This window comes from Lepisma saccharinum (genome assembly GCF_977018435.1).
Source record: "Lepisma saccharinum chromosome 12 unlocalized genomic scaffold, izLepSacc3.1 SUPER_12_unloc_1, whole genome shotgun sequence".
NCBI classification, from domain to species: Eukaryota; Metazoa; Arthropoda; class Insecta; order Zygentoma; family Lepismatidae; genus Lepisma; species Lepisma saccharinum.
In genome coordinates this window covers 8,921,183-8,949,172 of record NW_028142891.1, presented here as the reverse complement: position 1 = coordinate 8,949,172, position 27,990 = coordinate 8,921,183, and the positions used below count along the sequence as shown (strand labels likewise).

General features: G+C 41.7%; 2 protein-coding genes across 2 annotated transcripts; both read right to left on the bottom strand.

The window, feature by feature from the left end:
• Positions 1–4,820: 4,820 nt before the first annotated feature.
• Positions 4,821–21,816, bottom strand: LOC145982164 (uncharacterized). The gene is made up of 3 exons (XM_083115731.1): positions 21,712–21,816; positions 20,825–20,906; positions 4,821–5,848 (listed from the first exon to the last, which is right to left on the bottom strand). The coding sequence occupies exons 1-3, from the start codon at positions 21,814–21,816 to the stop codon at positions 4,821–4,823; spliced, it is 1,215 nt and encodes a 404-aa protein (XP_082971857.1).
• A 1,787-nt stretch (positions 21,817–23,603) lies between these two features.
• On the bottom strand, positions 23,604–24,002 carry LOC145982162 (uncharacterized). The gene has a single exon (XM_083115730.1). The coding sequence runs from the start codon at positions 24,000–24,002 to the stop codon at positions 23,604–23,606; it is 399 nt and encodes a 132-aa protein (XP_082971856.1).
• Between the last annotated feature and the right edge of the window lie 3,988 nt (positions 24,003–27,990).

Genomic DNA, 27,990 nt, shown 5'->3' with positions numbered 1-27,990 from the left:
CATGTATTACAATGTGTTAGGAACCATACATAAGTTCCAAAATCCAAGATGGCTGCCGTCCAAAGGGCCATAAAGATTAGTTGCCTTTCAAGAAGTGCTTCAGTCAGCTCATATGAGGAAAACCAGTTGTCAGTAGTCACATTTCTGTTGCTCCCTTTCAGTGATTCTGTTAGTGGTGAGACATACTGTGCTGGCAGAGGCAAATCCCTCTTCTTCTTTGCTTGCTTTTTACCGATGTATGGAATGCCTCCAAGAAAATAAAAGGTTCTCGCATCACAGAGGGAGATAATTTTCAGGCCATATTTATGAGGCTTCGATGGAATATACAACCTGAAAGGTGGGGTGTAAGGGGTGACCTTCCACGTAGTACACCCAAATGTCAACCTCACTTCCACATTAGTACACCCTGGACTGAAGACTAACGAGGCTCTGGCGACTGGCCTTATGACCAGTATAATTTTGTTTGTATTGTCTTGTTCTTTTGTCCTTATGTGTGCTGAGTGTTCTTTGCAGCCTCAGCTTTTAACAAGTCAGAACATTTTAATATTTTATGATTTTAATTAAGCAACAATAGAGTTGTTATGTGTAAAGATAAGGGGCTGGTCCCCGTATAGTGTGACGGGTGCAAAATAGCCTTAGTGCTGACGCACCCAAAATTTTAAAATCAAATCAAATCAAAATCAAACAACCCGAAAGGTCTCATCCACTGTGATGTACTCAGAAGGACTGTAATACTTTCCACAATTATTTTCAAAAGCATTCCACACTTCTCTGAACGCAGCAAATTTGTCCATAGATTTTTGTGTATTCCTGGAGGCCTTGTCATCAAATCTTAAATTTTGCAGAAGGAAGGAAGGAATGTCTTTTGGGACATTGTGCAGCGGAATACTGAAGGACCATACATGGGAGAAAACATGTCACTAAGTATCAAATCAGAATTTTTTATTAGAGCACTCATGAACAACAGTCCAATCAGAGCTCTGATTTCCATCGGATCGGTAGGAGATATAAACCACTGACTTGAATTGTACTTGAGTTTGGACATTTCTATTTCTTCATTAGTATGGCTTACAATTGTTTCGATGATTTCAACACTAATAAATAAGGAAAATAATTTGAATTCATCACTAATTCCACGTGCATTTCCTTAGTCCAGGCAAATGAGTGATGATATTCGAAGGTGGTGTCATTGAAAATTTTGAACGCAGCGGCTTGTGGGCCAAAACTGTTTCACCATCTCTACCTAGTTCAAATTGTCTATCATCATTTTCTACCACTGCAACTTGAGAATCACGATCCTCCCAATCTGAAACGTCCCCATTAACACAATCAAACACATCTTCATAATCGTCACTGTTCGTTAATGTTTCATCTTCTGACTTGGAGATGTCTTCACTTATTTCATCATCCCAGTCTCCTTCGGAGTCCTTTTCTTGTCTTTGCAACTCAGCTCTAATCTCATCCGCAGTGCAGATAAACTTCCTGAACACCATGGTGCACAACAATTGGGACAAACTGAAAAGAAAAGAAGTGAAATTACAGGGAGATTGTCTACTGTGAATGGTAAGGTGGGGGGATCTGACCCAGACAGCGACAAGGGCTAATATAAATAAGAATAAAACCAAACAGTGACGTACCTAGGACGTGCAGTTGCTCAGACGCCTTCCTCATGAGTAAGGTGAAGGTTACCTGAAGCTATGTCACCAGCAAATGTGGGAGGGGGAAACAGTGATCCGACCCGCACCTTACCGTTTGAAGGTTAAGACACTACAAGATTTATGTCTGGGGACATTGGTGGCCAGTCCATGCGGTGGATTTATTCACCTTCAAGAAAGTCATCTGCCAATTTGGTTCGATGCGCACATGTATTATCATCTTTTCAGCCTTGAAGTTGAAGTCTAATCCGACTGTGCCTCTGAAAAGTCACACATGTTGTTCGAGTACGTAGTTTCTGTGCCTCTGGGCAGTAAGAGTAAGATGTCTTCCCATACCAGTATTCCATCTCGACCAAACTCATCCCTTTCCACAATATTCCTTGGATTAAATCGTGATCGAGGTTCTCCCCAGATGAATGTGCGATGGGAATCACTTTGCAAACTGAATCTGAACTGATCTGTGAAAGAGCACGTTCCTCCGTTCGTTCAGGGTCATTTCGATGATGCTGACTCCACTGTAAGAGGGATGCACTGGATGAAGCAGGACACACATTACTGGACATCTGGTATAGAGACCAGCCATCCTGTGTCTCCGGTACACAGTTTGGCGAGAGAAACTCTAACCCCTGAGGTGGCTGCAAGCTTTGAGGACAGTTGTCTTGCAGGTATCGTCCGATTTTGTCGTGCAGTGAAAACCACATATCGGCCCTGTTGTGCCATTGCTACTTGTTGACAACCTTGTTATGGTCTGCCATGAACATATACTGTGTCTTGAAACCGTCGCCAAAGCCTGGAAATGACTGTGGCACAGTCAACGCTGCCGTGACTTCAGTCTGTGTTTGACCTTCTTCCAGACGTCCGATAATTCTTCGCTGACGTTTTTATGCCATGTTCTTACTGTACATTGAACACTTTACCAAGAGATTGTCCTCCGATCACAATGAGCGTTCGATACAGAATGAGGCACTCTTGTTCTGATATGTTGTGTTTTGTTTACCTTTCAATCACGGGATTATTTGATAGTAGCAGTACTGTTGCATATGCGCGTAAGGTGAGTTACACTCCTTGATGATTATTTATGGTGATCGTGCAGATCTCCCCCTTCCATTTTTCTACTTTTTGGATACTACTGTATTGTTGCTTTTGACTTCCTCATTCAGCATTCTCTGGAGCTTTAGGCAGTGTCAATATGACAGGAATGGTCATCTTGTCATCCTCATTTTCAATTTTCCCATCAACAACCAGGGTGTAAGGGGTGACCTTCCACGTAGTACACCCAAATGTCAACCTCACTTCCATGTTAGTACACCCTGGACTGAAGACTAACGAGGCTCTGGCGACTGGCCCCATGGCCAGCATAATTGTGTTTGTATTGTCCTGTTCTTTTGTCATTATGTGTGCTGAGTGCCCCTTTACAGCCTCAGCTTTTAACAGAAGTCAGAACATTTTAAGCTTTTAAGATTTTACTTACGCAACGTTAGAGTTGTTCTTCGTAAAGGTAAGGGGCTGGACCTCTTATAATGTGACGGGTGCAAAATAGCCTCCTTGCTGACGCACCCAAAATTTTAAAATCACAATCACAAACCATCAACAACCTATTGAGATGGCTAGATCTGGATGATCCTTTTCTGCTTGCATTTAACTGCAATACTATGAAATAACTCCTTCTGATAAAAAGTGTGAGGGGAACTTTGGTTGGAGCAAGACGTGAACCTTGAACATCCCTTTTCACGACAGATACCATCGTAATTTGCCGAAATATTTGATTTTGGTGTCAGGCAATATTCTGTCATCTTAAAAGTCCTGTCATCATATTCGGGGTGTAAGAAAAACCAAAATATCAAACTCACTTCCACAAAGTACACCCTGGACTGCATTTTGCAGACTAGCATTGCTCTGACGTGTAGGGTCTTCCCAATGGCACAGTGGTCTCGTCGTCGCCTTGTAATCAAGAGGTCCCAAGTTCGTTACCCGAAGATGGCACATATAGCGGTTCAGATCCTCCTTTAAACTGTAGATGAGAGGAGGGTATTATGGAATACCATTTACATTTCTAAAAATAACCACTAGTTTTTGAATAAAATACCCAAAATCATCATGAGTACATACTATAACTAATTGTAATGAAGTGTCACTTGTAAGAAAAATACTATTTATTTTGCTGTTATAAAAAAAACATATTTTAAAAAAAAGTTACAAATGGAGGCTAATATGAAATAGTCGGGTAATATGGAATAGGTGGTTTAAACCATTGAAAAACTAATGAGACTTCATAAAACATAGTTATTTTGAACTATAAAAACCATATTTCTAAGATTATGTGCAACTCATTTCTGCTTCGAGTCTATTTACAAAAGTCACAGATATAATCTTCTTTCTCTGCTCCGGTACAGTCAAGGTGAGCCCACAGAGAACAGCTGAAGCATTGAATCCAAATTTCCCCGCGTTGATCTTCGGAGAATGTTCCGTTACAGAAGATACATTCAGCGTCTTTGTTTTCCGGTTCTTTAGTTGAGGGCATGAAGTCCATTACAGATGATACATCAGAATGGATCGATGCATCGCTGCTAACACTGGAGTCATCTCTTTTAGGTTTAGGTCTAGAAGGTCGGTCTAAGTTTAATTTCTGAACGGGGGTCTTTGAATGCTCGGTTTGTTTTGTTGTTTTGAAGCTTCTGGTTCCTTCTTTTTGTTCTTTTCTTTCAGTTCATCCTCTAACTGTGTTTTATGTGGAGAGTAGGTTATTATAGAAGAAGATCCAGCTTTCCTGCCTCTATTTGACTTTTGCTTTTTTGGAGGTGGTGGTGATATCTCTATGGGTAGGACAAAATTTGTTGACTTGGACGTACCAGGGACAACCACATCAGGACTCTTGGGAGAACAGGGTTTAGGTGAATCAGAGCTGGTAGACGAACATGGAAGAGGGTCAGTTGTGGGTGTCATAGTCTGAGGCCTAGGAACAGTGAGTAGAAGCAATAAAATCTTCACTGCTGAAAACATTTCTATTGACAGGATAAATACCAGTCACTTTGAAGCCGTTTACTGCTATGTCCCCACGTTGTACTTTAAGGTAGGCCCTGCCAAACAGTTCCATCATATCAAAAATACTCAAGGGCCTTGAGCTATGCCTTAAAAAAGATCTCACTTCCTCACTATAGTGAGACTTTAATGGTGAGACTTTAATGGACTCATAAAGGTTTTATCCAATGGTTGGATTTTATGCGAACAGTGGGGAGGTAGACATACAATCGTAACATGACTTTCCCTTGCTAAACTAATTACGTCAATGTTACGCTTGTGGGTTGTGTGGCTGTCAAGGAGAAGCAGGACAGGTGACTCAGCTGAGGGTTTTGTTACATCAATGAAATGTTTAAACCATTTAGTAAAAATGTTTGTCTGTATCCAACCAGACGGGTGGCACGATGCGATGGTCCCTGGTGGAGCACCTCTAAGAAGTTGTTCATTCATGTTCTTCCTCGGGAATATCACAAGATGCGGGACAAAGTCACCTCCTGCACTCATACAGGGAATGATGGTTACGAGAGAACCTCTTTCGCCTGAAGTAAGGGACCCAATTTGTCTCTTTCCTTTTAGGCCTACTACATGAGGAACTTTACTTTGCACCACAGACAAACCAGTTTCGTCTACATTAAATATCCTGTTAGGAGGATAGTTGTGTTTTTTGAAAACAACATCGATCAGGTCAAAAAACTTGTCTACTTCTTCTTTATTAAATCCCCTGGCCCTGGCAAAAGATGTACCCATGGGTTTACGAACTGAAAGTTTTGGGTTCCTTTTCATAAAAGCGTAGAACCAGTCTATGCCAGCAATTTCGTCCTTAAATGGATGGGGTATGTTATTGCGAACCGCAAGTTGATAGGCAAGACTGCAGACATCCGTTTTTGTGAGCCCATAGAACATGGCCTCCATCTCAACTAAATATGTTTGTAACTTGTCTTCTAGTTGTTTAGGAAAAACTGGCTTACGGCCAAGAGTAGTTGAGGCTGCTACCTTTGCATTTTTCTCCTTACTGTTGACAAGGCGGAAGAGAGACGCTCTGGGAACCTGGAATTCCTTGGATGCCTTAAGGTACCCCATCTTCTTCTCACGAACAGCTTCTATAGCCTTAGCCATCTGCGTCTCACACCAAAGCTTTCGCTTCTTTCCCTCATCTTCCTTCTTTCTAGGCATATCTGAAAAAAAAAAACCAGACTATTTAGAACTCTTGCAACTAAGGGGGGGGGGGGGTAGGTTTAAATAGATAAAACACATCTTAAAACAAATTATTTGTAGGTCTAGACTGTAGACTAATTTTCAAATAACAGAAAAATTGTGTTTTGTTTTCATTCAAATGAGGGCCTTCCCCATGGCGTAGTGGTGCCGTCATTGTCTTGTAATCAAGGGGTCCCGGGTTCGCTACCCGGTGGAGGCACAAGCGGTTTGGATCCCACTTTAAACTGTAGGTCCAGTCCCGATTAGCCTTACTGTGCATAAAGTGGACTTAAAACACCAACTCAAACTCAACTCATTCAAATGGATTTAGCTTTTAAAAAAAATGTACTTTGGTTTTAAATTAGGCTATATTACTATTTATGTAAGTAGTAATAATTATTGTTTAGCTATCAATATTATACGCAAAACTCATTTTTTAACTAAATTTTTATTCAGTATATTTTGTCGGGTTATATGGAATACTATACTTTTACGTCGGGTATTATGAAATACCTAGTATTCTATAATACCCGACACGCCATCTTGGAAAATGAACCTTTAAACGGATGGACAAAACATTGTCAGCTAAAAAACGACCACAGTATAACAAACTACAATTCTTTTAGTGTATATTATGCTTAACATCAATGTTCCAGTCACATGTGTACTAGTAGGTTAAAATGTTTGAAAACTTACCTGCAAAAACTCTTGAAAATCATGAAACACACTTTGTTCTGTAGCGAGTGGTAACACAACAAGTGGTCAGCTCTCACTGCACTGCATCATGGGAGTCTCTCTTGAGTAGTTCATGGTATTCTCACGTGATAGCAGCACCGAATAGAGCCAAAACCTTGGTATTCCATATTTCCCGACTATTCCATAATACCCTCCTCTCCTCTAGGTCCAGGGGTGTAAGGGGTGACCTTCCACGTAGGCGCCCAAAAGTCAACCTCACTTCCACGTAGTGCACCCTGGACTCAAGACTAACGAGGCTCTGGCGACTGGCACTATGGCCAGTATAATTTTGTATGTGTTGTCCTGTTTGTTGACCTTGTGTGTGCTGAGTGCCCGTTTACGGCCTCAGCTTTTAACAGAAGTCAGAACATTTTAACATTTTTAGTTATGCAACGCTAGAGTTGTAATTTGTAATGATAAGGGGCTGGCCCCCGTATAATGTGACGGGAGCAAAATAGCCTAAGTGCTGACGCTCCCAAAATTTTAAGTTCAAATTCAAATTTAAACTGTAGGTCCAGTCCCAATTAGCTTTACTGTGTATAAAGTGGACTTAAATAAGACACCAACTCAATCAATCAATCAATGCTCTGGCGTCTGGACCCATGGGACTTGAGTTGTGTGCTGCCCATATGTGTTTGTGATTGTCCTTTCATCTATTTCATCTTATAATTCATTTTCAACTTTGAAATTAGCCAAAAGTAGTAGAGACGAGAAGTAAAATAGATCAATTTCTTCTGTCATCTTGGTCGTCACGTCCAGGAGAACCAAGATTTGCAAGAGATTCAAGTACATCATCATCATCTGCACCATCAAATGCATTCAAGAACCACTTGGGTGTAAGGGTTGACCTTCCACATAGTACACCCAAATGTCAACCTCACTTCCACGTTAGTACACCCTGGACTGAAGACTAACGAGGCTCTGGCGACTGGCCCTATGGCCAGTATAATTTTGTTTGTATTGTCCTGTTCTTTTGTCCTTATGTGTGCTGAGTGCCCTTTTACAGCCTCAGCTTTTAACAAAAGTCATTACATTTTAATATTTTATGATTTTAGTTCTGCAACGTTAGAGTTGTGATTTGTAACAATAAGGGGCTGGACCCCATATAATGTGATGGGTGCAATATAGCCTTAGTGCTGACGCACCCAAAATTTTAACTTCAAATTCAAATTCAAGAACCACTTTTTTGCCTTCTATGCAAGTACAAAAACAAACAGGGATACCATTAATAGATTGATTGATTGATTTAAAATTGTTTGGGTGCGTCGGCACTTAAGGCCATTTTGCACCTTTCTATGTATACGGGGAAATAGCCCCTTATCTAAAATTCTGACTCAAAATTAAAAAAAGGGGTGTAAATAGCCCCTTAGGAAAAAATAAAAGTGCAGGTTGAAAAAAGACCTGCACGATACAAACACAACACATTAAAAAGTCAGAACAAACAAACTAAAAACCTCCTTACAGACGGTGGAAGAGTCCAGCTCTTCTTAAAAAAACTAAAAACATTTGATAAAATATTGCTGTCATCACCCAAGAGGGATGACAAACAGCCGGATAGGTTAAAAGTCTGCTGGAGGTAAGCAAGTTCAACACATTCAACGAGAATGTGTCGAATGCTTAAAATAACATTACAGACATGACATAACGGAGAGTACAGCCCTTGTAGCAAGTGACTATGCGTAAGACGGGTGTGTCCTAGATGCATGCGGGTTAGAATGACTTCTTCTCGCCGAGAGGTACGGGACGAGGAACGCCAAGCACCTGTGGTGGGCTTAATAGCGTGAAGCTTGTTCCCCGTTTCCGTATTCCACTCGGCCTGCCAAGTGTCAAGAAGGCGACAGCGGAACATGTTCTGCAGGTCGCTAGCTGGCAAAAGGTGGACGAGAACATCGCTATCTGCATCAGCAGACTTGGCGGCAGCGTCAGCTGCTTCGTTCCCCTGAATGCCCACTGGCAGATAAGGACACAAGCCATCTGAATATTCGTTGCGCTACCGGATGCCGGGAATACGGCGAATCCAGAGACTGCAACACGCTGGTCGAATCACTGCACACAAGGACTTTCTTCAGACTATTGACGTCTGCAAAGTCCAGTGCCTTTAGAATGGCGTATAACTCTGCCGTAAAGATGGAACATGCAGGATGAAGCGAGTAACTGGAACTTTGAGAGTCTAGGACGAAGGCGCAATCAACTGATTCGACTGTCTTGGACCCATCCGTGTAAAACACATTAAAATTGGGGTGCTTCGCACGAAGTTCTAAAAACTGTTGCTGGTATACAACCATTGGTGTTTCTGCTTTTGGAAGAGCAGTTAGAGAAAAATCGATGGAAGGTGCAGGAAACTCCCAGGTAGGGAGAGGTGGAATGAGTGGAGAGATGCCAGGAAGATCACTGTCAACACCAAGTGCTGACAGGATCTCATCTGCACGAACACCAAATGGTCTAGTGACACTAGGGTGGTGGAGCTAATACCTTTCCAGCCTATCCTCGTCTGAGATGGTGTCAAATGAAGGATGTGAAGGCATCGAGCGAAGATGGAGGAAGTAGTTCACTACCAGCCGCTGTCTTTGCAGAGACAGCGACGGCTCGATGCATCTACGTACAAACTGGCGACTGGACTGGTACGAAAGGCACCAGAGCACACACGTATACCAGCATGTTGGACGGTGTCTAGGATGCGAAGTCTAGATGGGCGGGCAGAAGAATACACAACACATCCATAATGAAGCTTCGACCTGATCAGTGCACGGTACAGGCGAAGCAGTACCGTCCTGTCAGCACCCCAGGAAGTGTGAGATAAAACACGTAGAAGGTTGAGAACTCGAAGACAAGAGAACTTTAACTGGCGAAGGTGAGGTAGCCATGTCAATTTCTTATCGAAAATGAGGCCCAGGAAGCAGACCTCATTCACGAAGCACAGGGGAGATTTCCCCATGTACAGGTCAGGATCGAAATGACATGTACGTTGACGACAAAAGTGAACACACACGGCTTTCTCAGATGAGAAGGTGAAACCTGTTTGGGAGGACCACTCAACCAAACGGTTTATCGTCAGTTGGAGTTGACGAGAAGCTGACGCGAGATTCCGTGAGCGACAAAAGATCGTGAGGTCGTCTACATAGAGAAGGCCATGTACAGGGGCAACAATGCTTGCCATAACACTGTTCACTGGTATGGCAAACAGAGTCACACTTAATACGCTGCCCTGCGGGACACCGTTCTCTTGTTCGTGAAGATCCGAAAAGGAGTTCCCAACACGTACGCGGAAAAATCGCCCCAAGAATGGAGCTTTAGGATGCCAAAGCGCCACGTTGTGTCATATGCTTTTTGGAGGTCAAAGAAAACTGCAACTAAATGTTCCTTGTTGAGGAATGCATCCTGAATGTGTGTTTCCAGCTGAACCAGATGGTCCAGTGTGGAACGGTTGGAGCGAAAACCACATTGAAAATTACTTATCAATGAATTTTCCTCCAAAAACCAGGTGAGACGCTTGTTGATCATGCGTTCCATCAACTTGCACACACAGCTAGTTAAGGCAATAGGCCTATAACTCGAGGCTGCGGTGCGTTGTTTACCTGGTTTCAGGATGGGAACAATAATAGCTTCTCTCCAGGAAGTGGGGAAAGAGTCCTCCAGCCAAAGCCTGTTGAATACCGTCAAAAGGAAATTTCTTGCGCCAATGGGCAGATGACGAAGCATCTCATAGTGGATCATGTCCACTCCAGGAGCTGTATTCTTAGAATTTCGAAGCGCCTGATCGAACTCCCGTTCAGTGAATGGAGAGTTGTATGGCTCGGTGTTATGACTTCGAAAATCTACACGGCGTCGTTCCTGACGGTCCTTCTCGCGGCCGAAACGTGGTTCATAATTTTCAGAGGTAGATGCATCAGAAAACTGCGTGGCCAAGATATTAGCTATGTCTCCGGAATCAGTGTACAACGTCCCATCGTGCTCTAGAGCACTCAGAGGAGTAGATGCACCCCCTGGATGCGACGTACTTTGGTCCAAACGTCTTTCGACGAAGGCTGCTTCGTCAGAGAAGACACATATTGGACCCAACACGCCTTCTTACTGGCTCGAATGAGCCGACAGGCACGGGCACGTTTAATGCGGAACTGCTCGAGGTTTGCGGCAGTGTGGTTTCTATTGAATCGATCTAGGGCATGAATGCGGTCCTTAATGGCTGCACCGATCTCCGCAGTCCACCATGGGACTGGGCGTTGCCTCGCAGGTCCACTGGGATGTGGAATGGAGGTCCGTGCTGCATCATGCACTCTTGACACAAATATATCTAAGGCGTCGATTGGTGGCAAAGTCGACGCTAGATCGACTTCAAGATCCACTGCACGCTCGAAGGCAACCCAGTCGGCCTGACTGAGATGCCAGCGAGGGTGTTGTTCACGTGAGTGCTGAAGGTGTTCGAAAGTTAGAAGGAGTGGGAAGTGATCACTCCCACAGAGATCAGGGTGAACGCTCCAAGATGTGGTAGGAGCAAGGCTGGGACTGCAGAAGGACAAGCCCAACGCAAAGTATGTGCCTGAGGAAGGACTGATATATGTGGGAGTCCCATCATTCAGCAACGTTAAACCTGATACCTCACGGAATTGATCTACAATTTGACCCCGGGGCTCTGTACGAAGGGAGGAATTGAAATCGCCCAAAAGAACTACAGGAGACGAAAGTTGTTCGAACATACAAAGGAGGTCCTGAAGAGAGAATCGCTCCTCCCTTGTGATGCAGACACAGCACACAGACACTGGCTGTGGTAGATGTACCCGCACGGCGACAGCCTGGAGGGGGGTTGTGAGAAAGATTGGCGTTGAGTGGATGGTATCACGAACACCGACTGCAACACCACCGCGTGCACGACGACCCTCAGGAAGCTTGTCGGCGCGCAAAGCGTGCATCCGTTCAGAATCACTGATTCATCTGGACGAAAACGTGTGTCTTAGAGACACATGATGGCAGGGTCAAATTCAGATACTAAGACTTGCAGCTCCTCGAGATGAGTACGGAAACCGTTAAGGTTCCATTGGAGACAATAAGCCATAGCTGGAGGTAGTATAGTTACCTTTTGAGGCGTACTCTATTTCTAGGCCCTGTCACCTTGATAAATTCCTCATCTGCGGCTTCGTCCTGTATCATGTCCTCGGGTAAGGACACAGAGGGCGAAGGGGCAGTGGGGCGGGTGCTTTGAGCGCCCGCCGGGCAGCTTTCAGCTGCGCCTTAAGTTTCAGGGTGGTGGCTGTCACCCTGACTGGAGAGCTACTGGACTTCAGGAAGTATTCTTTGGAATGCACCTGCTTGAATTTTTTCTCTGTGGAGCGAGGTGTGGTTGCTGGTTTCCTCGAAGCAGGACGAGCTACTACGGGAAGCGTTGTTGTTTGGGTTGACACGTCGCTGGTTTGTACACCTACACTGCGACGGGTAAGAGCAGCTGCAGTAACTGTAGCGAGTGGCACAGGTAAAGTGGTGCGTATGCTTTCACGGAGACGTTGTTTTGCTTCACCAGCAGAGATTTTCTCTGTGACGACCAACTCTCTTATTTTCTTCTCTTGTTGGAAAGAGGGGCAGTCGCGATGCCAGACTGGGTGCTCGCCTTGGCAGTTAATGCATTTGGGACCTGAAGAACAAGGTTCGGTCCCATGATCAGGCAGACTACACTTACCACAAGGGGCGGTAGTGGCCTTGCAGGAAGGCTGAGTGTGCCCAAAGTGCTGGCATTTGAAACACCGCATCGGGTTAGGGATGTACGGCCGGACTTTGAGTCTCAAATATCCAGCCCGTACAATATCTGGGAGAGTGGTCGTTTGGAAGGTCAAAATAATGGAAGCAGTTGGAACAAGTTCTCCGGGCTTTCGTGTCTTGATTCGCTGCACTGCGGTGACATGTTGGTCTGAAAGTGCTTGAAGAATCTCTTCCTCCTCAGCATTTAGCAGATCCCAGTGGCGAATCACACCTTTACTACTGTTAAGTTGAGGATGTGGTTCAACATTAACAGGGAAGTCGCCCAAAGATCTTAGCTTTAGAAGATTGTTGGTCTGGCGATCTGTGCTGGTCTGGATAAGTAGACTCCCGTTTCACAGCTTTTTTATTTCTGGTACAACTGAACCAGCGGCGTAGTCTAGCTGTTTCTTGATAAGAAATGGTGACAAGTCCTTCAATGTAGCAGCTCCATGTTTCTTCGATGTTGTTCCAGATTCATCGTCGGTCTTCTCAACAATACTGATAACAAGGTAACGTGGAACGTTACTTGTCTTTTCCACTAATTGAAGCGTTTTGGGGGTTTCCCCCTGTTTGAGTTGTTTTTTGTACCCATATACAAAATTTTGTTATTGTGGAGGGTCCATAAATTGTCGCCTCGACATGCCCTCTATGCCGAGGAAGGCCTACCCCCAAAAATGGAGGCTACTCGAGGACCAAACCGAAATCCCCGAGGCCACGTTCGCGACTGCACCTACCCCTGCAGCCAACACTGTCCCATCGGCACGTGCAACTCACACCTTGGGATAGGTTTTTTTTTATCGAGGTTGTCTCCTCTAGCAGCACCCTTAGTTATAGGGAGGTCAAAGATATGGAGATGAATGACGTGATGGAATGGTGAAAGCGTGAGATATGGATGTGAAGAATGAGTGAAATGAGATGAAAATGACCTCCCTACCTTACTTAATAGGGAGGTCAAAGATATGGAGATGAATGACGTGATGGAATGGTGAAAAACGTGAAGTATGGATGTGAAGAATGGGTGAAATGATGTGATGAAAATGGCCTCCCTACTAAGCCCCCTCGCCCCGTCAAGGCAGTCCTACATGGAGGGGGACCATTAATAGATAGTGTGAACGCTGCCGCCTAATTGACCCTGACACTTTTCACTAATACTTCCATGTATTGGAGTGAAATAAAAGCAGAAAAGAAACACCCAAATCTACCCAGCCCAATGGGCTGTTGAATGCAGTGGCGTAGTGTGATTCTATGAAAGGTGTAAGGCTTCCTTAGATAAACCTGATCTGAATATTGGATAAAGAAAACCCAAAGATATTTTAACTAAATAGAATCTATTTGAATCTAAGTCATGTATGGGCATACTCAATTTCAAACACAAAATGCACTCCTCAATCACGTCGTCGTAGAATCTGGAGTTTCTGGTCAATATCTTTGGCAGCTCCTTTTCCCAAGTCAGATTTCCTTCCCTGAGTCTGTGTACTGCGTTGAAATGTGTGAATTCTCTTCAGTGCAGAAAACTACTTTTCCACCGACGAGCTTGAGGCAGGAACAGTGAGGAAGAATTCTTTTAGTTTGTACACTTGTTAAACAGCTTCATTCAAATGGGTAGTGCGCAAGTACTCATGAAGTTCAAACACACTCTTTACTCGATATTCGGCTTCAGAATAAATTACCTGTAGCTCAACTTTCAACTGGTAGCAATTGACAAATTTCGCATACAGCTTAGTTAAGCACACAAACTCTTCTTCTGGAAAGGCCATGTCATATTTTTATTCTTATTATTCTTTTTCTTTCACTAAAAAGCCATTTGTGGGAAATGCGTAAGATACAATTTGCAAATGCATTCGAGAATATTACTCATTATCATGGTTACGATATTTGCGCACATTTTGAAAAGCATATCAAGCAACTTAGTCAAAGGAAAAGGTAAAGCAAATCTGTAAATCATAACGCTAAGTATTACGCGCATGCTTTTAACATTATGGGCAACTGGGATGCACGTGCCTAACTTTGCGGGTGCTGCCGGATCTAGGATTGCCAGACACTTTTCTTTTATCTTTAACTTCGCTGCCTTTTAATGAAGGTAATATCCAACATTAAACCATCTCTTTGTGAACTTAATAGTTAGTTTACACATTTAAAATGACACCCGTTTCGTTAGCTACACCTCCCGTCAAACATTGTTGAAACAACACGTGAGTCTATTTTCTTGGTTCTCTTCCGACCGTGGCAAACATTATGAGTCAGACGCAGCGGGGACAGAGATCTCGCCAGTTAGCACCCACTCGTAATGAGTCTTACAGTGCGTGAGAATCGGGGCGCCCTGTGATTGGTTGAGAAGATACTACGTAAGCAAACACACCCGCCATGGGCGAGTCCAAATCATTTCTTCCATTCACCCGCACGTAAGTCCTCTGAAGAAGCCTTACAGAGAAACAACTCGAATCAAAACAAGTCCTCAATTGTTTCGTTAAAAGTTCCACTTGTAGTCTGATATTGCTATGTGTGTTCAAGCGATAAATACGGGAATGAAATACGTTTTATTCAATAATTTCAACTTGTGAGGTGGACTTACAAGCCTTATGTGGGCACTACGCCGCTGGATGAATGGAGAAAGAAGAAAATGAGGATGACTAAAAGATCATTCTTGACATATTCACACTACGTACAACTTCAGAGAAGATTACAGTTGACATGTGGTTGCAGAAAGAGGAAATGTTCATGCACATGCCGGGATCAGTCCCTGCGACGTACTCAACTGTGTCTTTGTAGTGCAGATGAAGAAAAGTGTGAAAACAATGACTTACAAGACAAGAGACTCAGATCAGAGTGACAAGGAATTTGAATAAAGTGACTATATATTGATGACATAATATTCCCCAAATGATTACAACCACACTCAAACTTGAGAACAGGTGAGCTCTTTACATTTCAAAAGACAACGTGGAATTCACAGGCGATGTTATTACTCCATTACAGTAATATTTATAATAATAGTAATGATAATAATAACAACAATTAATACTTTTCACATGTTATTTATTAACAGAAAATGCCTCTGGAAAAACCTGATAAACAAACTCTAAATCAGGTTAGCACAGTATGTTCCACGACTAACAGAATCACTGAAAGGGAGCAACAGAAATGTGACTACTGACAACTGGTTTTCCTCATATGAGCTGACTGAAGCACTTCCTGAAAGGCAACTAATCTTTATGGCCCTTTGGACGGCAGCCATCTTGGATTTTGGAACTTATGTATGGTTTCTAACACATTGTAATACATGTTTGCATGCCTTCAAATGAAAGCATCCTCCATACACATGTCTTTCCTTCATGTAAAAACCCAACAAACTTACAAATGGTCAAAATTACTTGTAGAGGAGTTAAGGAGATATGGTCTTTTTTTGTCTGTTAATGTCTACAGAGGCAGGCATCTTGGATGTATGATGTCACACAGGCAATACGCCACAATAGTAGGCATCAACAAAATATCACAGGCAGTAATTTTCCCCCTTTATATTTCAGAATGTCAAGTAAAGTGTAAAATATGCATGGAATCCTTGTAGAAAAGGGCACGGAATAGTTTCACTGGATAACAAAGTTGATTTAAATTGTTTCCCTCAGAAGTGTTCTGCAGCTTTTAGAGTAAATGACCACGCTGTCAGCAACAGTTAACTTCGAATTTCTGTTTTACCCTGTCATTGTTGTAAAGGTCAGGATGAAGAAATATACCGTTTGATAAATTAACCATGATAATTTCTTCGGAATATGTGGCTGGACAACTCACCCCAGGGGCGAGTTCGTTAGCCTTGCTCTTTTCAACTGTGTCGTCTTCATGTACCAGTGTGTCAACCACTTCATTTCCTTCTTGTGTTGGTTTCAAAATCTCTCCGTTTTTTTTTTTAAATTGGAATAAATTACGATGAATTGTTGGGCTTGTTTTCGCCTTGGACATGTGCCTCAACATTCTCTCCCATGGTATGCAAGTTGTCAATAGGCATACTATGATCGTCAGTTTCACTAGCAACACTGCTGCTATTCCTAAGGGCCCCATGGCCAGTATAATTTTGTTTGTATTGTCCTGTTCTTTTGTCCTTATGTGTGCTGAGTGCCCGATTACAGCCTCAGCTTTTAACAGAAGTCAGAACATATTAAAATTTTTAATTATGCAACGTTAGAGTTGTTCTTTGTAATGATAAGGGGCTGGCCCCCGTATAATGTGACGGGAGCAAAATAGCCTAAGTGCTGACGCTCCCACAATTTTAAAATCAAATTCAAAATTCAGAGGTGTATGGGGTGACCCTTCCACTTAGTTCACTCAATTGTCAACCTCACTTCCATGTAGTACACTCAGGACTGTATTTTGCAGACTAGCGAGGCTCTGGCATCTGGACCTATGACCAATATAATCCTCGTAGGGCTGTGTGTGTGTGTTGTCCTGTGTCTTGTTCTTCTTTGTGCTAAGCATTCCTTTACAACCTTAGCTTTTTAACCCATCAGAATATTTTAGTCCCTCGCATTATTTTATTAATTCTATTTTAGTTATGGTAAGGGGCTGAAACCCGTATAATGTGATGGGTGCAAAATATCCTAAGTTCTGATGCACCCAAATTTTAAATTCAATCAATCAATCAATTCATCAGCAACAATTTGCAACCAAGAACGGCTAACTTGAAAGGTGTATGAAGTACAATAAATCAAGTCCTCTTATATTGAACGTAAGTGCTTAGAATTCCTAATCAAATGGTCATGAATCAGATTATGCTATTTTAATCTGGTGATCTTGCGTCTTACAGCACCTTTATAGTGTCTTCTTGGTTACAAATTTCATCCGACTAAAGCAGCAATATTAATTTTTAGATTGCATAGCACCTATCTTGAAAACCATTCGCATGGCAAAGTGCACACTTTCAGTTATTGGATGTAAAGTAATCGCGACTTGCAGTTGTACTCACTCAAGGAATGTGCAGCCACCTTTTACAATCGTCACATCCAACCGAATCTGCATCTTGGGCTAAAGTATGTCTCCCACAATACACGCAAAAAACAACTGTCATGGAGGCTTTTAGCAAACCCATTTGCAACATCTTTCTGAACTCATTAGGATGAAATTTCTCTAAGGGATTTCCCTTTAGAGGAAGTTGTTTGGTGAAATGTAAAACGAAAATACTACAGTTATAACCGTCGGTTTGCTGCACGGTGTTCAAGTTCTGAAAATGTATCTTTGCCGTGTACAGCCAGTCTGTAGAAAAGTGTACTTTTGTTTTACGAACCTTTGGAACAATTGGAAATATTTTTCCTTGTGAGCAAGTGAAGTATATACAGAATCCAATGTGTAATATCTGCAACAATTAGACACCAATTATCCTTATTAATTAAGATTGGCATTACAAGTAAAGGGTAATTTCCAAGGAGTTCACATTGGTTGCTAATTCACACGGAATGTAAATAATATTGGACTTCTTACTTTCCACTAGGATAAGCTCTGCACATAAGTCAATGACTGAATTCGTTAAGGACTTAATTGCAACCGAGAGTAAGGCTGTCGGAATGATACAATCCTTGGTCATTACTGCATTACTCCTTATCAGTCCATTTGGTAGAAGGCTACTGACTGCAACATCTGCTTGTGTTGAGGACATGGGTGATACAGAGCATTCTCGACAATCTTCATTATGTTTCAACTGAGTTTCCCATTCGAACCTTTTGCCATGTCACAAAGAACTATAGTGAAATTCTTTATGGCATGTTAACATATTTGATTTTTTAAATTCAGATCCCACATTAAACTGAATTCAATAAAGCCGAATGCCTACAACTCCAGTATTCAGAGAGAGGGGTGTAAGGGGTGACCTTCCATGTAGGCGCCCAAAAGTCAACCTCACTTCCACCTAGTGCACCCTGGACTAATGACTAACGAGGCTCTGGCGACTGGCACTATGGCCAGTATAATTTTGTGTGTTGTCCTGTTTGTTGTCCTTGTGTGTGCTGAGTGCCCGTTTACGGCCTCAGCTTTTAACAGAAGTCAGAACATTTTAGCATTTTTAGTTATGCAACACTAGAGTTGTTATTTGTAATGATAAGGGGCTGGCCCCCGTATAATGTGACGGGAGCAAAATAGCCTAAGTGCTGACGCTCCCAAAATTTTAAATTCAAAATCAAAAAATCAAACCAGTATTCAGAGACCATATTCTTGTTTGCACAATTGGAAGCCTTATACAAGGATAACATTTGTGAGGTTCCACATCTTCTCTGTTGGCTAGTCTGACACACACAATGCAGAATTTGTTCCTCACTTCAACGGACAATAGTTTTTTTGGTATGAGATCCGACAATAACTGTACATCCAGATTTGGCTGAGGGGTGTAAGGGGTGACCTTTCACGTAGTACACCCAATTGTCAACCTCACTTCATAGTACACCCTGGACTGCTATGTGCAGACTAACGAGGCTCTGGCAACAGGCCCTATGCTCAGTATAATTTTGTGTGTTGTCCTGTGTTTTATCCTTATGTGTGCTGAGTGCCTCTTTACAGCCTCTACTTTTAACCAAAGTCAGAAAATTTTAAGATTTTAGTTGTACGGCATTGCAGTTATTTTAGTTGTGGTAAGGGGGTGGACCTCGTATAGTGTGATGGGTGCAAAATAGCCTTAGTGCTGATGCACCCAAAATTTTAAATTGAAATTCAAGATTTGGCTGAATAGTGGTGTCCATGAGATTGTTGGCTTCAGCCCCCAGCAACAATACCTGTTGTCTATAGAGCACCGTAATTCTCTCTCTTCCCCTGCATCTTGCTTCATAGTTTCAAAGAGTATTTACTCCCATTTCTGGAGTTAGAAGAGATAAGAAAATAAAATGCAGTAAGTTCTATTGTGTACTATTTAGGTTAACATTCTTTATTAATTAACTTTAAATTGGTATTAGTGTATGTCGGGCAACATAGTCCCATTCCAGTTTGTAATCCAAACTTTTGGTAGTGGGCATGTGTGAAACTGAAGAAACAATCACCTTGTGAAGAATACATGTTTAATAACACAAATATATACCTGGATACATAAAAACCTTGCCTGTTGCACAGATCACAAGGGAAAATATGCACAAACACAACGATGTCTTGCAGCCATGATGCTGCTTCCTCGAAGAGTGTTGCCAACACCTATTTGGAAATTATCGTTAAAAAATATCTTGGCCGCCGTATTGGATCCAAAGACATGATGGGTCCCAACAGTGTGTAATATTTACTTATAAGCAACTACAATATTCACAATTTGGATTTCTGGTTTATTGTGACACTCATATCAGTGAAATGTAACAAACCTAAAATTGAAAAGAAGAAACTGTTTCAAAAGTTATGGCTGCTATTGGTTTAAACAGTAACGCGAAAGTACTCTCTCCACAGGGGAATTATTAAAAATTTGACACATAAATTAGGCATCGCAACATATGCTGCAATGACAGGTGGGGCTTTCGTTACACTAACTTCAAGAGACTTTGAGAAAATCGAGTGCCATCTCACCTTGAGGAGCCCAATAGGTCTTTCATCAGCACTCTTTGCTTTCGAGTGGCATTGATTGAATAAGGCCTCGCAGTGTGCCCTGTAGTTCTTTAAAGGCGGTTATTATCGAAATATGATTCACAATGCATGGAAATACACTATCGGTAAGCAGGAAGTGCCCCTAAGGTGGAAAGTTACAATTTTGATATGACCCGCTTCATTGCATGACATGTGCATCATGCACAGAGACCGTGCATACACAGTCTGCTGTTGGAACATAACCCGTTCTCCCCAACAAACAAAATGTTAATTTAATATTCATATATCTAGTTGGACAGTATCTTTTTCGCTCTCATGTTTTCAGCAGGTGGAGAGACAGTCAGTAATTCTTCTGGAGGTGGCAGAGACACCACACGTCTATGTGACAGTAATGTAGAAACCAGGTGCAGCATTCTCGTAACAGTGTCATCATTCTTTGTCTTGCCATGTCGCTACTGCTGGAACCACCCTACCAGTTGCTAGCCAGAAAGAAAGACCAGAGATTCAATATCTCTTCTCCATACTTCTCTCTTATTTTGGGGTGTAAGGGGTGACCTTCCACGTAGTACACCCAAATGTCAACCTCACTTCCACGTTAGTACACCCTGGACTAAAGACTAACGAGGCTCTGGCGACTGGCCCCATGGCCAGTATAATTTTGTTCGTATTGTCCTGTTCTTTTGTCCTTATGTGTGCTAAGTGCCCCTGTACAGCCTCAGCTTTTATCGAAAGTCAGAACATTTTAATATTTTATGATTTTAGTTCTGCAACGATAGAGTTGCTATTTGTAACGATAAGGGGCTGGACCCCGTATAATGTGACGGGTGCAAAATATCCTTCGTGCTGACGCACCCAAAATTTTAAATTCAATTCAATTCAATTCTCTCTTATTTTGTCTCCCACCTGGATCACAACGCTCCAGAGGAATCTAATTGATACTCGAAGATGAATCCTGCAGGTACGATCATCTTTTTCTCCCAGAATGCTTTGCAGTAAACGGTTTAGTTCTCGAATCACTGCATGAAGCATCTGTCTTTTCTGTTCCTGAAAACACAATACACACAAAATTAGTACTTGCATGAAATATTGCAAGATGAAACTGATAAAACCATAATAATACAGGGTGTATCAGAAGTCCCTTACCACCCCTTGTAAAATCCGCAGTGATGTATTTTCATGGAATTTGATGTGGGCGATACAAAATAGGCCTAGGGAGACACCTGTTGGAGTATGTCATGGGGATGGCCGCCATCTTGAATTCAACTATTTTTATTTAAAATGATAGGCGGATCACGTGATACATGTTCATAGGCTAGAATTTAGTCAGCATATCAAATCTGAAATCAGATTTCATGTAACTTCGTTTGGTGAAAAGTTATTTGCAACTGAAAGTAAGTTTACCTGTTACAGAATGTGCTCCACATGTTGTCTGTCCAGGGCAATGTACGTGTGCAGATGCTTCTCCCAATGACTGGACACCGAGCAAGGTATCTGTTGAAATTTGCTCAAAGACAGCCATGATAACGTTGTTCCAGATGAAGATCACAAATGTTCACACCATACACCATAGCGTTAACGTGTCTCCAAAGGTAGAAGTCCATTGGAGTTAGGTCTGGTGATCGGGCAGGCCATTCAACTGGCCCACGTCGACCAATCCAGGCCCCCTCCATGTAGGACTACCTTGATGGGGTGAGGGTGCTTAGTAGGGAGGCCATTATCATATCATTTCATTCATAATTCATATCCATAGCTCATGTTTTCACCATTTTATCACATCACTCATCTCCATTCCGTTGACCTCCCTATAACTAAGGGTCCTGCTAGAGGAGACAATCTCGATAAAAAATACCTTTCCCAAGGTGTTAGTTGCACTTGCCGATGGGACAGTGATGGTGCAGTCCTGAACGTGGTCTCTGGGATTTCGGTAGTAGGCATTCCTCGGTATAGAGGGCATGTCTAGGTGACAATTTATGAACTCTCATAATAAAATCAAATTGTATATGGGTACAAAAAACATTTCAAATGGGGGAAACCCCTAAAACGGGCACGCCTTCAAGCTTGCTCAAATTATTGGAAAAGACAAGTGACGTCATGTCAGTACCACGTTATCTTGTAGTTAGTATTGTGGATAAGACAGATTGCAAGGATAACTCTCACACTAAGAAACATGGAGCAGCAACTTTAAAGAACCTGTCACCATTCCTTATAAAGAAGCAACTTGACTATTTTGCTGGTAGTTATGTCCCCGACATCAAAAAACTGCGCAACAGAGACCTTCTGATAAAAACAAGCACAGATCGCCAGACTAACAACCTTCTAAAACTTAAGACCTTGGGCGAGTTTCCTGTTCAGATTGAACCTCACAGTCAACTGAACAGTTTTAGAGGTGTTATACGCCACTGGGATCTCTTGAACTTGTGACCGATTACTTTGGGTCACGTAAAATAATGCACATGTAGGGCGAAAGAGTGATTACGAGGAACAGGAATAGTGCGATGGAAGAGTGTTGGATTTCAGTGAGCGTGTTTTGCATAGTGTTGCAATAGAAGCTGTAGCTAGGTGGGTAAGAGCTTGAATACTATTGGGGGTGTAAGGGGTGACCTTCCACGTAGTACACCCAAATGTCAACCTCACTTCCACGTCAGTACACCCTGGACTGCAGGCTAACGAGGCTCTGGCGACTGGCACTATGGCCAGTATAATTTTGTGTGTGTTGTCCTGTTTTTTGTCCTTGTGTGTGCTGAGTGCCCATTTACAGCCTCAGCTTTTAACAGAAGTCAGAACATTTTAAGATTTTTAGTTATGCAACTTTCGAGTTGTTCTGGCCCCCGTATAATGTGACGGGAGCAAAATAGCCTAAGTGCTGATGCTCCCAAAATTTTAACTTCAAATCAAATCAGATCAAATACTATTGGTTAACATTGCATGGTGTGATTATGCTAAGACCAATCACAGTCTTAGAGTTGCAATGGGGTGAGTGATGCAAAAAGGACGAGAACAGTGCAGTTGGGAACAGAAAAGGCTTAACATCAACTTTCTTGGTGAGCCAAGATTTCAGCGGTTGGCAGTAGTGCCTTCAGACGTCGGGTTGCGAGTTCCCCGCGATTGACCAAACTTTATCCGGGCATCAAGGAAATACTTTGAAACTCATTAGACTGTAGTTTTAATCGTTAGTAAAGTTAAGCTTGTGAAGAGTTGTTATTGAAACAAATTATTACTATTATAATCCCATATCACACATTCTCTGGCATAAGAAGAACAAAGTTGATATTGATTATTGGAAATACCACTGTTTATAGTGTAAAATGTAGTGAATATTGGATTTGAAGGTTTATTTTCAAATACAAGGTAAAAATTAGATATTATTAGTAGCTTATTTCCTTTTGTTTAATCTTACTTACAGTTCACTAATTATCTACACCAGAGAGCAACTGGGAAGGTGGTCAGTCGACTGCTACCTTCGTGCAGAGCGTTGCCACATCCGCGGCACGTGGATATGCAATGTATTTTGCACGCACCGCATTGAAACGATGAACAAGATCCTTGTGCCAAAATAAAAAGAAAGAAATTTCGTTTGACATGAAGCAAACAAATCGAAGCATTATTGTTTCCCTACATACTACAATTATAAACGTACAAATGAAATCGCAAAACAGAAATGAATATAATAAGAATGCAGCAACTGAACATACATAACTGCGATTTTACTCAGATTCATTTTCACCCTCAGTGTCTTCGGAGTCAGGAGTCCTGGAGGTTAATAACGCAGGGCTCCATGATGCTGTCTCGGGAGATTTCACGATGATAATCCTCCTCTTGCAGACGTTCTGCAGGTTGCACACATTTATCCCAGGCAGAAACTGACACGTTCACTACAGCATTGTGCGTTAACTTTTCGACATTCTTTTCTGTAATGTAAGTTTTCACTTGCGCCCAGATTAATTCGATGGGGTTGTATTGGCAATGGTACGGGGGCAGATGCACAACTTGGTGGCCGAATCCTCTTGCAAGTGTATCCACTTCGTATGATTTCGACGTCGGCTTGTGATCCCTGTCCAAAACTAAAAGTTCTGCTCTGGTTTGCGAAGATGTGTGGGGAATATTGTGTTTTTCCAGCCACGATATTATTTCTGCTTTCATGGTATTTGTTGTACATTTTAAAAATTTGTGTGTTTACTCACTAAATATATTCACAGTATAAAAAGTATAAATAACTTATGTGAGTGAGTATAATAGTCGTAAAACTCCTTGCAGACGACGTTTCGCGAAGCATACACTTCGCTTCTTCAGGTATTTCTTTTCAGTATATAAAATACTTCGTCATATATGTAAAAATAAATCCAGGATTAGATAAAAAAAGGGTATTGGGATATGGAATTTAAAATTACATAACGTTAAAAGTGCCATATAGGCTAACAGATAATTCTAAAAACGGTGTACCCATGCTACCATACAGAATGAATGGTATTTGTTGTTGGGGCCTTATTTAACTCTACAGAGTGTATGTTAGGAAGGTTCAGAATTATTTTTTCTTCAAACCACTGCTTAAAGACAGCACCAGTCATTTCATTGTGTAATCGGTATATGTGCTTTTCGATTTTGCCCTGAAAATCAATTTGCAATCGGGAAGAAAGCCGGTGTTTGCAGAGCTAACGTGGCAAACAATCAGATCCCCCCCCCCTTCCTACAGGAACTTTTAGGCCACCCATACCATCGTTCATTTGCCAACATGTTTTTCGTGTGTGTTTCTGGTTAACCCACGTTTCATCGAAGTAGAAACCAGGTCATTTTCCTTCTGTTTGATGTAAGAATGCAGCTACGATGTCCGTCCTTTCCATTAACATCTTCCGTCCATCATTGCATTTTCTATATTTAAACCCCATGCTCTTTAGAATACGCAGCATTGACCATCGGCTTCCAACAAATTTACATTGCACCTTCATTTTGTTTGCGAGTTTCAATGATGTTGGAAATTCACCATTTCTGTACATGTTCAAAACTTCCCTGCGTAATATGCTCTTATCGAAATCAACATTATCGGTAACAGGCTTTTCGTGGCGAGGATTTTTGCCTGGTGATCGAAATACAGTACTCCCACTTGCAGGAACAGATTTTTTCCCCTCGCTCAAAATTCTCTGCACTGAACGCAAACCGGGGTGTAAGGGGTGACCTTCCACGTAGGCGCCCAAGAGTCAACCTCACTTCCACGTAGTGCACCCTGGACTAAAGACTAACGAGGCTCTGGCGACTGGCACTATGGCCAGTATAATTTTGTGTGTGTTGTCCTGTTTGTTGTCCTTGTGTGTGCTGAGTGCCCGTTTACGGCCTCAGCTTTTAACAGAAGTCAGAACATTTTAACATTTTTATTTATGCAACGCTAGAGTTGTTATTTGTAATGATAAGGGGCTGGCCCCCGTATAATGTGACGGGAGCAAAATAGCCTAAGTGCTGACGCTCCCAAAATTTTAAATTCAAATTACGTCAAACTGAACGCAAACCTAACCCGCACGCTGCGGCAGTCCTTTCTTGAGTTCTGGCAACATGGCACTCAGCTTCGCCCTCCACAATCATTTTCTGCTAGACCTCAACACAACGCTTCCTATTCTCAGCTTCCATTGTGCACATAAATATGCCAAATATTGCTACTCCAATAGCCACAACCAAAACAGTAAATCACACCGTTCAAAACTCCGCGCGACAGTTGCAGATTAGACCGTACTGGCTCCACGGCAGTGTTGCCAGCCTCAATTTTTTTTCCCTTGAACATCTCCATAACTCAAGGTTTTCTACATGTTTGTCACTTACCAACTCCTCAGTTTCACAATCTAATAGATCAAAAACTCCATTTCTAGTTTGTTTCATACAATAATAAGGCCCTGTAAATAAGTCAAAATATTTAGCAATCTTCTTATCAATGAGCTTATGAGCTTATCAACTATGCTTATGAGTCTTCAAAAATACTAAACCACTACCTACAATTTCAGTTCTACCTACTTCTTTTTCAGCGTGTTTATCTACAAATTTCTGTCTTTCTTCACAAGTTTTGACTTTCATCATTTTTAGTTTATTACTCCAGTTGACATTAATTTCATTTTCGATTCCAAATATAGCTTTCAAAATTCCAAATATAGCTTTCAAATTTCCATCAATCTGTTCATTTAAATATACTGACACAGGAGCCTCTCCTAAAGTTTCATTTATGGAATAATTCAATAAGTTAACAATTGTACTAACATACAGCGGCCAATTTTTATGCATGTCTTCACAATATATTCTCATGAGTCGGTTAATCTCCTGGTGAGCACGTTCTACTAAATTGGTTTTCGGATGATAACTGCTACAGTAATATATTTCAACACCAAACTCTTTCATTTTCTGTTTGAACTGTTTACTAATAAAACAAGACCCTCTATCGCAAATCGGGGTGTAAGGGGTGACCTTCCACGTAGTACACCCAAATGTCAACCTCACTTCCACATTAGTACACCCTGGACTGAAGACTAACGAGGCTCTGTCGACTGGCCCCATGGTCAGTATAATTTTGTTTGTATTGTCCTGTTCTTTTGTCCTTATGTGTGCTGAGTGCCCCTTTACAGCCTCAGCTTTTAACAAAAGTCAGAAGATTTTATGATTTTAGTTCTGCAACAATAGAGTTATTTGTAACGATAAGGGGCTGGACCCCGTATAATGTGAGGGGTGCAAAATAGCCTTAGTGCTGACGCACCCACAATTTTAAATTCAAATTCAAAACTGTGTCGCAAATCAATCTTTTTGATATACCCAAATAAACAAAGTAACAATCATCTTATCCAGAACTTTTTCTGTATTAGCGTTTTGTACAAAGTAAGCAACTAAATACCTAGAAAACCCATCCAACACTGTTAATAAAAATTTCTCTCTACGAGGCCCAGTAGGCAACTGGCCTTGCAAATCTACAAACACTTGGCTCCCTTATGTTATTAATGACATGCATACCTAATTTGGCTTTCATAGGGTGTTTATCTGGTTTAGTTTTCGCACAGATAACACAGTCATTTATCCAATTTCTCACATCTTTTCTCATCCCTCTCCAAACAAATGATTTTATCAGCCTATTTACTACTTTATCAACACCAAACTGTCCACATTGATCATGAAAACCTTAATCACATCAGCTACAAAAATTTTTGGCAAACACAATCTCCAATTTTCCAGAAAATGGTAATTCCTAGTCAACAGAACACCCTCTTCTAGTTTATAAAATTTATTTACATTTATTATTCTTGATCTCATAACATTTTCCTGTACATTTTCAAAAATACTAGTGATTTCCTTCAATCTCTCATCTTCCCATTGCGCCTGTTTTTATTGTTCCTTAGAAAAAGGTAAATTTTCAAGTTACCGATTGTGTTAACAAACACTTTTCTATTTCAAATTCGGGGTGGTTTCTTGACAATAAATCAGATAAATTATTTTCCACTCCAACATAAGTTACCTTAAATTTGTGTTTTCCTAATTCTAACGACCATCTACACAATCGCAGATTCCAGTGTTTAGCGGAATTCAGGCATTGTAGTGCTTTGTGATCTGTTAAAACCTCAAACTCCAGACCTCATATATACAGGTGTACATTTCGAATTTCTTTATGCAAAATAACACTGCTAGACATTCAAATTCAGTAACGCTGTAATTTTGTTCAGCTTTAGTCAATTTTCTACTTACATAGTGTATTACCTTCTTACATTCACCCTCGATTTGTTGTTGTTGTTGAGTTAAAATTTCTGGGTGCGTCGGCACTTAAGGCGATTTCGCACCCTTATATGTATACGGGAAAATATCCCTTATCTAAAATTCTGACTGAGAACTTAAAAAAGGGGTGTAAAGAGCCCCTTGGGAAAAACTAAAAGTGCAAGGTTGTAAAAAGACCTGAACGAGACAAACACGACACATTAAAAAGTCAGAATAAACTAAAAACCTCCTTACAGACGGTGGAAGAGTCCAGTTCTTCGCAAAAAACTAAAAACGTGTGATAAAATACTGCTGTCATCACCCAAGAGGGATGACAAACAGCCGGAAAAGTTAAAAGTCTGCCGGAGGTAAGCAAGATCGACACATTCAACGAGAATGTGTCGAATGCTTAAAATAACAT